The sequence below is a fragment of the Rhinolophus hipposideros genome (assembly GCF_964194185.1).
Source record: "Rhinolophus hipposideros genome assembly, chromosome: 10".
Lineage (NCBI taxonomy): Eukaryota > Metazoa > Chordata > Mammalia > Chiroptera > Rhinolophidae > Rhinolophus > Rhinolophus hipposideros.
The window spans coordinates 9,489,816-9,501,384 of NC_138056.1; the positions used below are offsets into that span (position 1 = coordinate 9,489,816).

At 50.1% G+C, this 11,569-nt stretch overlaps 1 protein-coding gene across 2 annotated transcripts; it reads right to left on the reverse strand.

The window, feature by feature from the left end:
- Positions 1-269: 269 nt before the first annotated feature.
- Positions 270-8,175, reverse strand: TMEM109 (transmembrane protein 109). 2 transcript variants are annotated; one of them, XM_081063717.1, is made up of 4 exons: positions 8,018-8,175; positions 3,327-3,571; positions 2,293-2,395; positions 270-1,834 (listed from the first exon to the last, which is right to left on the reverse strand). In XM_081063717.1, the coding sequence occupies exons 2-4, from the start codon at positions 3,561-3,563 to the stop codon at positions 1,443-1,445; spliced, it is 732 nt and encodes a 243-aa protein (XP_080919843.1). In that variant the 5' UTR covers positions 3,564-3,571; positions 8,018-8,175; the 3' UTR covers positions 270-1,442. The 2 variants fall into 2 exon arrangements, with proteins under 2 accessions (XP_080919843.1, XP_080919842.1); XM_081063716.1 differs by having other exon boundaries at positions 276-1,834; positions 7,828-8,094.
- Between the last annotated feature and the right edge of the window lie 3,394 nt (positions 8,176-11,569).

The window sequence follows — 11,569 nt, forward strand, 5'->3', positions numbered from 1 at the left end:
AGCCTTCGACAATCCTGCATATGGGGGTAGGAAGGGGGTGGGGTGCCAGTCAGTGCCTGGAAGTTTTCTGATGGGGACATGCGTTCCTCACTCCTCACACTCCTGGAGGGAAGGGTACCTGGCACCAGCCTTCATTCCTGCCTCCTCCCCTCCCTCCCTTTCTACCAGCTTCACACTGCCCCTGCTGGAAAAAGTCAGGAAAGCTGAGGGCTCTACAGAAACGTGTTTAGCTGTAGAGGGAGAAATCAAAGTGATATGTCACAGACGTTAGGTAAATACATTTTATGCGGAACAAGGTAGTAAAATAGCGTGCACTTTATTAAAACCAAACAAGCGCTGATAAAAATATATATCACTGCAGTTGTGATTCCACATCAAACCTTAATACTAAGAACAGGGCATTTATTCACTCCTCACGTCATGTGCCAGGCCTGGCACAGGACACCCACGTCCACCAGAGCCTCGGGAAGAATGAGCCTGGTGGAAGGGGCGGCAGGCTCCCCCTGCTCCCCACAGAGCATGTGAAGGGAAGGGGCTCTAGTACATCTCTGGTGTGTCTGCTCCGTGATCCTCCCAGGCCACTGGGGTGGGCCCTGGTCGGCCACTCCTTGGTGGCAGTGAGTGGAGACTGAAATGGAGACCCGCCTGGAGCTGTGCAGACACAGAGAAGAGTCATCCTTCCTCCTCAGGGTCTCTGAAATCCTGAGGGGTCTGATGGCCACTGTAGGGTCCTACTTGCAGGCACAAGCCTACGTAGGAAGCAGTCATCGTTTGCTTTGGCTGAAGGGGAATCAGATCCTGAGAGGAATCACTCTCTTCTTGACATGAAGCAGCCGCAGCGTTACAGCACAGCAGCGGGCAAGCAGGGGGCCCGCTGGCGCGGATTAAGGCACTTGTAACAGACGCAATGTATATCTCGGCCCCAACTCCACCTCCCTTCCCTCAGGTCCCATGTGCCCTGCCTCTTCTCCATGCTGGGCAATGAAGGGGATGGGAACTGGCCTTGAGGGACCAGGATTTGTTTGGAGTACAGGGCTGGAAGGAGACACACAGGAAGGGAGCTGGGGACTTGGCAAAGGAGAAGCTAGAGGATAGGAGAGCCAGAGCATCAGGAGGAAGGTGAGGTGGTGGCAGAGTCACGGGAAGCCAATGGCAGTGATGTTTGCTGAGAGCAGACGCGGAAGCTGGTGGGGAGGCCCATCCAAGCTGCCCTGGCTGGGACAGGGTGGGAGCAGAGGAAGTGGTAAGAGAACCAACCCCAGACAGAGGACCAGCAGGTGGAATGGCCTTCCTCCCTCGCAGCAAAGGGGTCTGGCGCAGAGATAAAGGTTCTGAGGGTTCAGAGATGGCAAGAGAGGGGCAAGGGGCTGGCAGGAGGGCCTGCAACCCAGAAGCAGCTCAGCTCTTTGGTATGACGAAGGTGGCATTGTCAGGCGTCCTTCTCACTCCTCCTCCATGCTCCGGAACCCCTTGGCTGCTCGCCTCTGCCGCGAGCGCATCTCATCCACCTGGCGCTCTAGCACTCGCACCTTGGCCTCCAGCTGGGCCCCCGAAGCCCGGCTGCCAGTGAGCCGGCTCAGCAAGGCGTACAGGGTCAACAAGGCCAGGAGCAGCACGGCCCGGGTGGAAGGGTCGGGCACCGACCTCACCAGCGCCACAAAGCCGGCCAGGAAGAGGACAAGCTTCAGGCCCCACAGGATCCGCCCCAGCAAGGCCAAAACCAAGCCGAGGAACAGGGACAGAAACCAATAGACGACCAGGGCCCCTGCACCCCACAGCAGGAAGGTCTGGACCTGGCTGGGGCTGAGCTTCAGGTCCTCGGTGAAATGATCTCCTGAAAGGGGGAGAGTTACAGAATCAGTCAACCTGGAGTGGTGAGGGGACACGGGGGAAAGAACCAAAAAAGGGGGAGGAGTTAAACCCCTTTGCAAAGGAAAAATCCTTTCCCCCAGGGTCACAGAGATGTGAGCTTAAATCTCAGCTCCAGCTCGTACTGGTCGTGGATAGATTACTTCCCTTGGTTGAGTCTATTTCATCTACAAAATGGGAGTAATTCTCTGGGCTGTGGGTAACGGTTAAATGAGAGACTATGGCTTAGCATAAGGCCTCTCCTGACACGAAGCGAACACCTGGTAGGTGGTAGTAGTTACTGACCTACTCTTATGCTGGCCTCTGGGGAGAGGGAGGTGTCGACTAGCTGGGGACAAGTCTCGACCGTGAAAAGATAAACTCTTGCAAATAGGAAGTGACAGGCTAAGCTCCCCACGACCTAAGCAGTTCTCTGTCACTCACCATCTAGCCCCAAGGCATTCAGCAGTTGTGCAGCGATCCCAGACAGAGCGAAGAAGGCCACAGAGATGGCTGAGGAGATGGCCCACATCACCTGAGACAAGGTCTGTGGAAACAGCAGGGCTGAGCTGAGTCCATAATTAATGCTGCTCTTCTCCTCCACACCTCACCAGCACGGCCCCGGCAAGGCCAAGCAGGAACATCTGCCACCTGCTTCTTAGGCAGAGGTTTGCCCACCTGGGCCTGGCTGAGGGGTTCCTTCCCCAGCCACCTTCCAGTGCACAGAGATGGACAGCAGGCCATTTCTCTTTCCAGGGCATCTGGGCCCTAATTCAACTGACTTGCTGGAATACTTTGCTGGCAGTAGTAAGTGTATGTGGGTGGGGGAATCATCTAATCCCTGCTATAGTCACCCTGTAAAATTGGGGTCCTCCTAGTCTCCCAGGGAATCACGGAGGTGTGCGAAGTAACATTTGTAAAGGAGTAGGATGATTCCGTAAGAAAGGAATCCATCCGTTCCACTATACTATGGATTTTATAAATGATTATCTCAGCTGTTTAGTATCACCTAGCAAAAGTCTGCGAGGCCATGCTTGGAAGGCCATTAGGTAGAAGAGACAAACCTATTGTAAGCCCCTGAGTCAGCCCCACCCCCACCTCTACAGGTAAAGGAAGGATTTAGGTCTTGATATTTTGCCAATTTAAGTCTTAAGGTCAAATTTAGACCAAAGTCAGACTCTACAGTCACCCGTGACATAGGATTGTAAAGATGGCTCATTTCCCAGTCTTTCTGGCTAAAAGGGACAGGCACAAGGCTAAAGGTGGGGACAGAGGTGAGGGCCCTAGGGTAGGAGTCAAACAGTGGGAGTGCTAAAGGCAGGTACTGTCTGGCTTCCTTTTGTGGAATCTGGGGCTCTCTGTCCCAGGGAACATGACACACAGAGGATGTGCAGCCAAGATGGGGTGGCCACGAACAATGTCCCCTCCTTTATGTTTCCTCAATGTATGTAGTCACTGCAGGGACAACCCCTTCTTACCTCAGAAACCAGGTGCATGGTCTCTGGCCCAATCCAGGCGTCCAGTGTTCCCCGCACAGATCGGCCTATCTGGCTCAGCAAATCAACTGGGGCCTCCCTCTTCTTCTGGCCTGGCAGCCCAAAGTCTCCATGGGGCTGGGACGATGCTGAGTGGAGAAGGACGAGGGCCACTAGGACCATCAGGACGACTTTGAACAGATGCTTGCCCCATGGCGAGCTGCTGCCTAAGCCTGCCATGGCTGGGTCTGCAGGGAGAGAAGCACAGGGTGAGCAGAATTGGCATAGAAACCCACTGTCCCAGACCCGCCTCCAGCACCCTCCTTCACCGCTACTCTGTTAGCTAAGAAAGGCAAAACTGGGACTTTCAACTTAAGCTGGGCACAACCGTCTGTTTCACGGGTTCCTCTTTCACATTCTTTATCACTTGCATATTAATTAACCAGCGAGTACGAGCCAAAGCCTTAGGGTGGTAAGAAGATCTCTGTAAGGCTTACTCCAGTTCTAAAAATCTGGAGGCCTGTCTCTGTGTCTCAGGTGCTACGGGCATAAAAGAATTTTAAGACTATAAGTCTTTGTCCCCAAGGAGGTTATAACCTATTTAATATAAAGCTGATACATATAAAAAAATTGTTTTTTAAATAGGATTACCACTGTATAACTATGTAAAGAAAAGTGCTTGGTTGCGTGCTGAAACACATGCCATTTGCTCTGTAGGAGTCACATGAGGTGGGTATTATCCCCCCCCCCCTTACTGGTACAGATGAGAAGAAACTGAGACTTAGGAGTTAAGCATTTGCCCAAGGTCACAGGGCTAAACTGGAAGGCCAGGATGTGAAGCGAAGCTTCTGCTCCCAAGTTGCATACTCATTGGGAATGAAGGGAACACAGTGAATCTCAATTGTGGCTCCTCCCTGGAATTAGGTGGGCACTTCACAAAGGACTGATGCCACTGTCCCAAACCCAGAGGTTCTGATGTCACTGTCTGGATGTGGCCTAGGCTTAGACCTCCAAAAGCTCCCCAGGTGATTCCACTGTGCAAAGTTGCGACCCACTGACAGAGAAGGACCCCAACTCCTCAGCAAAGGGGTAAAGCACAACCTTTAAGGAAAGATATTATCATTAATAAAAAAAAAAAACTAACCATGTGTCATCAATCTCATTTAATCCTCATAACAACCCATCAGATAGGTACTGTTATTATCCCCCATTTGACTGATGAACAAATTGAGGTAGGATAAGAAATAAAGTGGGGAAACCAGGATTTGAATTCAGGTGTATCTGACATCAGACCTCTCGCACACACCGCCCTGCCGAATGGTCTCCAACAGAAGTCTCAGAAGTGATTTAGAAAGTCATACAATAGATTATTCATGAGCTAAGATAAACTTGGCATCTACCAATTATTTCCATGAATTATTGGTCACAATTCACTGAACTACTTTATGTACTCTGATCTCTTCTGCTTCATGATGCTCTAGGCAAGTTAAGACCCAACTGAAGCAGGTCTGAATCAGCCAAGAAAAAATATTTTCAATCCCACCTTCTCTTTGCCACCATGCTTGCTTGAGAAATGTCCAATAGCCTCAGCAAATACCCTGTTCTCTTCTAGGCTCAGGAATGAACCTGTAGCTCCAGGGAGTTCCCATGATTCAGATCTGATGATCAGAGGCTGAGCAATGTCTCTAAGGTAGGAGCAGCCAGGTGCTTGAAGTTTTTGCCGTTACTAGGGTACTCAGGGAGTTGCCCAGAAATCAGAGCCAACCAGATGAAGGAGTGGGAAGAGAAGATGTTCCTTTTCTTGTTTAGTGAGAAGGAGGAGGGTTCGAGAAAGGGTTATTTATAAAAATATCACATTCAGGGCAATTTCTGGCTCAGAAACAGCTGCTCTAAGTTCTTCCTGAGACCTGTAGGATCAAGCAGGGCTGCAAAACATGCAATTCATGTGGAACAACCCCAGGCTGGGAAATCTACTCTTTCTGGCACAAATCAAGAACCACCAGATGGTTCCTGCCTGCCAGTGGTGGGAGATGAGGGAAGCACGGGTCAGTTCCTGAGCTATCTGGGTCATAACCACACCGGGGATTTAAAGAGCAGGGTTGCTATCTTGGGTTGGATTCTGTATCCAACGACCTCCACCAGGAGGGATCAGATGTCACCTCCTCCGTTCGAGAAGGTCAGGGTAACGTGATGTGAGTTGCTCCCCCCACCCCCATGCCAGCCTCCACTTTCAAGTGGCCGCCTGCCCCAATCAAGGGAAACTGGGGGGACCTTGAAATAAACTGTCCACAGTAAGACCAGCACTGCCCTGCCAGCTGACCTTCTGAAGTGCACCGGAAACCTAATCTAACAGGATTCTGGAGTGTGCCCTTTGCAGATAGGAGTACAGATTATTGGCTGGTCCATTTCTTCAAATTGTTTTAACAGGACACCTTCTCATTTCTTCCAGGTTAATCCCAGGCAGCAAGAATCTGACCCACCACCAGTATGCCTCTTTACTTCAGCCCAGTCAAACACTTTTAATAAAGAGAAGCCATTGTAGTCAAGAGCAGAGGCAGTCTCAAGCGCTGAGAAGGAAGTGTCTTAAGTGTCTCCACCTCCCTCCTCGCCTCAGACCAACAGTAGGCACTCAACAACAAATTGTGTGTGTTTCTATACACATTTATATTGTGTGTTGTTTTATAATTTACAAAGTGCTTATTTCACTATCTCATTTAATTCTTACAACAATCTTATAAGGGATTGCTACCACCGACGTTTTACACAGAGAGGTCAAGTGACTTGTTCAAGTTCACACAGCAGAACTGGGATTTGACTTCAGAACCCCAGATCTAAATCTTGCTCTTTTGCTCGTTCCACACCCGTATGTTGCCTCAGTAAGGCATGGTCCCTACTCCCAAGGTGCTTAAAGATCTCCCCAAAATCAACATGCTCAAAGTGAGAGGACATCAAGATTCCCAGGGTGAGACCACACACCAGGGAATGGCCTGTCCATTGAGCTTACAGGTCATTGTTTTGTACCAAGAGGTATGAGGAAAGCAAAATATTGGGACTAGACCTGCCACTGCTGTCCAGGCAACTGCAGTATGGTGCAAGCAGGGCCAGGAGAACCCAGCTGGGCTGGAGAAACTGCTTCACGTACTGTAGTAGTGAGGAGGCACTATATGTTTAGGTGTGGTTTGCCAAGAGGGCAGGATGGGGCAGTCCACACACCCCCTGCCAAGACTCTTTGCTCTGGTTAGTTTCCTGTCACATTATGAATCACTGCATGGCAGGAGGGGCAGCTGACTTAGTGCCCTCTGCTGGCCCTGATTTCCCCATCATGGTCCAGAGCTGCCCCTGTGGAACAGTGGTTCTCAACTCTGAGAGCCCATCAGAACAGCCTGTGGAGCCTGTCAAAGCAAGGATGGCTGCCCACCTCGGGCCAACTTTCCCAGACTCTCCCAGAGAGGGCTCAGGCTTTTGTTTTCAGAGCTCCTGAAAACATCTGGTGCATAACTATAATCAGCAGCACAGGGAAAAGCCTACTCTAGGCAAAGCCCGGAAAGTGTAGCAGTATACAAAGGACCCTCAACTTTCCTCCCAGGCTCAGTTCTGTCACAAACTAGAAGCCACTACCTTGTGCCTATTACTTAATCTGAGTTTCAGTTTCAAGTGGAAAATGGGGTTAAGTGGGGTTAAGAGTTACTCCAAGGAGTTAACATGTTTCTGCAAGAACCTGGTACACTGTAAACACTTACAGAAGTGTTGCAAATTGCCAATATACCACTCATTACATTGTAGCAGAATTTAGCAGTTTATATGCCTGCCTCCCCCATTAGACTTTGAGCACCTCTGGGTCAGACTTGACAACTAACTTTTCTTGGAATCCGTAGCGCCTAACACAGAATGATGACTAATACGTGCTTGTTAAATGAATATTAGAAGGCCGCCAAGAAGCCGTGAGGGTAGCAATGGAGAGCCATGGAGAGGTGGGGAGAGGGGGCTTATTTTAAAGTTGATCCAAATATGCAGCGGCCACCCGAAAAAGACAGCTGCTTTGAAAGGAGGCTCCTAGAGGGGGCGAAGCTGCCACCGAGGGGAATGAAGTCAGCGTCCTGGCAGGTAGGGGCAGCCCTCGCTAAACCCTTGACAGCTGCTGCCCAGCAACTGTTTGGGGGCAGGGTGACAGGCAAAGGGGCAGTTTCCCAGCTTCACGGCGCCCACATGAAGGCCCAGCCTCCGGGAGACAGGGTGTCAGCGGCATGCGCTATTTCGAACAGTGCGTCCCCTGCCAAGCCCTGCTGGGTGGCATCGCTGGCAAGGGACCCGGGGCGGCGCATGGGTTCGGGGTACCCCAAAGAGCTCGGAGCGAAGCCGCAGGAAGCTGCGCCGTGGGGTGGGGGTCGGAGACGGCGTGCTCACCCCTGCCTCGTCCCCCAACCTGGCGGTGGCCGCGCCTCGGCGGGACCTGGGAGCAGCGTTTGCAACCCTCCGCTCCCGGGAAACGCGTGTCTCCCGTTACCTAGTAACGACGCCCCCAGTTGCATAGCAACGAGGATCCGGGTCCCCAGTCGGCTTCCCGATCGGGCGACGTCGGACCCCTCCCCAGCGGTGCTCGCCTGGCCTCGCGGCTCCGCCCCGGCACCGCCTGTGGTGGCTGCCGCCTCCCCAGCCTTGTCTGCCCCAAAGCCCGGGTCTCGGCTCACACTCACCGGGCTCGGGCCACTGCTACCCTTCACGTGCGACTTCGCTAAAACCAGCCACCAAACCCGCGCCTTAACTCCGGGGTGTGGGTGTTTCGTCTGCGCACGCGCAAGGCGGGATGCGCTCGGGTGCCGGCCGCTCCCTCCAGGCCCAAACCCGGTGCCGTGTACGCATGCGCCGTACCCTCGCTTTTTGTGTGTTTTTTTTTTCTTTACACGGAGACGAGTGGGATCGGGAGTTCGAACAGGGAATGGAAGTCTCTGGCGGGAAAGGGGAAACAAGTGACTATATCTGGGCTGCAGAGTGGGTAAACGGGGTCTTTGAATTTGGGGTCGAAGCCTCTCCAGCCTCTCGGCCTTTCGGGCAATGTAGTTCTCGAGTCCCGTGACGCCCCCTAGGCTCTGTTCTAGGGAAGGGGCGCCCGAGAGCCCCGGGTCTTTCGAGAAACTTTTCGCGCGCTAAAAAAGGCACAAAGGAAAAAGGTGTTTGATGTGCAGTTAGAGGCACACAGTGGTGGGGAAATGGCACCCGCACCTTCTGAGAGCAGTTTCACACCCGAACTCTGGAGATGGCTCCCAAAATGTTCATTTAATTTTATGCAAGGAAAGGAACAAACTCCCAGACCCGAGCTCTACCAAAAAAAAAAAAAAAAAAAAGTCGGCATTGCGAGGAGGAGCCACCAAGGATTTGAAAGGAGGTGATCCCTTGCCGGCTTTGTGATTCCAGGCACGTTGCTTCATGTCTCTGAGCCTCACTCGTTTCCGCATTACTATAAAGTACTATAAGGTCCTAAAAATACTACTTCATAGTAGGTGTGGCGATTCACTGAAGTAACAGAAGGAAGATTTAAAAAAAAACATCCAAGCTGCTGTCCAAACGTTGTGATCCCATTGGCTGCCTTTGGAAAGCTCCCCTCTGATGTTAAAGCAGTTCCTGAAACTCCACACTCTAAAATGAACTCTTTTTCCCCCTATCAGCCTTCCAAGTCTGCCTTCTTCCCAGATCACGCACTGAGCAGCAACCAGTCAGTCACCAATCCCAGTTGTTTCTTTTCTTCACACGTTGCATAGTACATCTCTCATCCATCTTCCTCCGTCTGGATACTCATCACTTCCTGCCTCCGCTAAGGGTCTCTGTGTCTTCCCCAGCCGTCTCTGGTAGCCTCCTGGAAATAGTTAGAACTTTACATTTGCTTTTGAGATTGTTTCTGATTTTGTAGGACTACCACCAATCTCAGGTCACAGACTTTCCTGTGCAAGAAATGGAGCTTTCCCCCACTATGACTAGTTAATTTCTTTTCAACTCTTTCTATATGAGTGGTGGAAACAATCTCAGACAGTTCAGGGTTCTTCCCATCCTTGATTTTCAGGTTGTACAGACCTTTTGGAAAATTAACATGGGGGTGGTGGTGGTGGGGGGGGGTTATTCATTTAATTCTCAGTGTCTGTTGTCTGAGCTGCATTGTCCTGCCCAAGCCTCTGTCATGTCAAATGAACTCGAAAAGAGTCTGGAGACTTTGCTAGAAGTAAATTATAAAAATTAATTAAAGGGTTTTAGAGTTTGCAAATTGGGAACGCAGCTAGGCAAAAAACAAACAAACAAACAAACCCAGATGTGTCCCAAAGAAGAAAGAAAAGAGTTCATATAGTTAAACGAACATTTTTGAGAATTATCAGTCCTGCATTCTTAGCCCTAGGATTGGTCCCAGGTGGTTATCAATCAGATGTCAGGCAGTCTGGATGATGGATGCCAGGTGGTCCAGGACATGGGCACCAGGAGGTCTGGTCTTGTCAGTGGTCTGGATACGTGAGTCCTTCAAGAGGTAACCAAAATTATCTGGAGGTCTGGTATATGTCTGGATGCATATTCAGGCATTGATGCAGGACTGGAAATTTAAAAGTTTAAGTTCCCCTGCTAATTAGAACAAGAATGGAGTCTTTCCTCATGCCTCAACCTTCATGTTAATAATTTTAGCAGCTTGGTTAAAATGCCTCAGTTTTATATATCCCTGATCTTCACTCTTTCCTCAGTCACTTGTCCACACAGTTTGCCACAGAATCTACCTAGGAAATGGAGCTTCTTTGGAGTTATTGGCCAATGTGTTCTCTTGCTTTCCAAGCAGCCTTAGCCCGGGAAAACAGGGCATCGAGTCCCTTTCTGGGGGATCCATCAATAACTACGCATATATACCTTTCTTCCTATGTCTCCCTTCCTAGCCTAGGGAATCTTTATCTCCTCTGTGGGAAGGTTGAGATTGGGGGAAATAGGGAGGAATCTGAGATCAAGTTCTTACCTGTAATATTTACGCCAAAATCAGTTGCCCTGAATCCTTTCTATCCCCTGAGGGGCTGGCATTTGAAACACAAAAGCCTGGAAAGGACTCCCCTTTTCCTCCATTCTTCTGTCACAGCCATAAGCTCCCCAATATAGGGATACCTCTGGTTTTGCTCATAGTGGTAGCCCCAATGCCTAGTTCAGTGCCTGGCTGGCACACAGTGGGTCCTCCATTAAGATCTGCCTAAAAAACGAATTACTGGGTCTCTTGCCTTCCAGTCTATCCCCTTCCAACCCATCCAGTAATATCTTCCAGAGGAATCTTCTGGAAGTGTGGTTATCATTCCATAGCTCAGTGGCTGTTCTTCTGCCAGCCCAATCAAGTCTAACCACCTCTGGCTCAAGGCCCCACCTAAACAGATCCATTTTATTTCCTACCACAGCCAAGAACTTAAGATGCCTGGCCTGTCAGGAAATCTGTCATTCAACCAACAACAGTCATGAAGTTTCTGCTATCTGTCAGGCACTGTGTTACACTCTGAGAAACAACAGTGACCAGAGAGAACAACTATGGTTCCTGCCATCAAGGGGTTTATGGTCTAGCGGAGAATGCAGACATCAAACAGATCCTTGTAAATAATTGATTATAGTTATCCAGAGTGGCTCAGAGGAATATTACAGGCTAATGTGGGCACTAAACTTCAGTTAGGGGTCAAGAAAAAGGCTCCAGAGGAAGCACCACTTAAGGTGAGGTTGAAGTTTATTTTGGAGGGGATGGGAGAGGAGGAGAAGAAGGGAGGAAGTTGAGGAAAGGGTTCCAGGTGAAAATACTGGAACCAGCCAGAGTAAGTTTGAGGACTTAAAAGACCAGTGTGGCTGGAGAGAAGATGGGGTGAGACTATGGTGGTCAGCATGAGCTAAATGGTGCAGGACTTGGTGACAGGTTTCCTCTGCCAGAAACACTGTTCCTCATTCAGGTCTCAACAAAAATGTCACCTCTTCAGAGATGCCCTCCCTGAATACCCTGCTTAAAAGTAGCCTATTCCTCCGATCCACAGCAGCTCCTATCTACTTTACTCTGATTTGTTTTATTCTTAGCACTTACCACTCTTTGGAATTTTTTTTTATGTGTTGATTGTCTATGTGTCTATGGCTCCCCCTTCCCCCGCAATAAAGTGTAAGCTCCAAAGAAACCTTGTCTTTCTTATTCACCATTTGTATCTCCAGTTATCAGGTAGGAGTCACCCAGTCAACATTTGTTGAATGAATGAAAAGCCTGGAGAGTA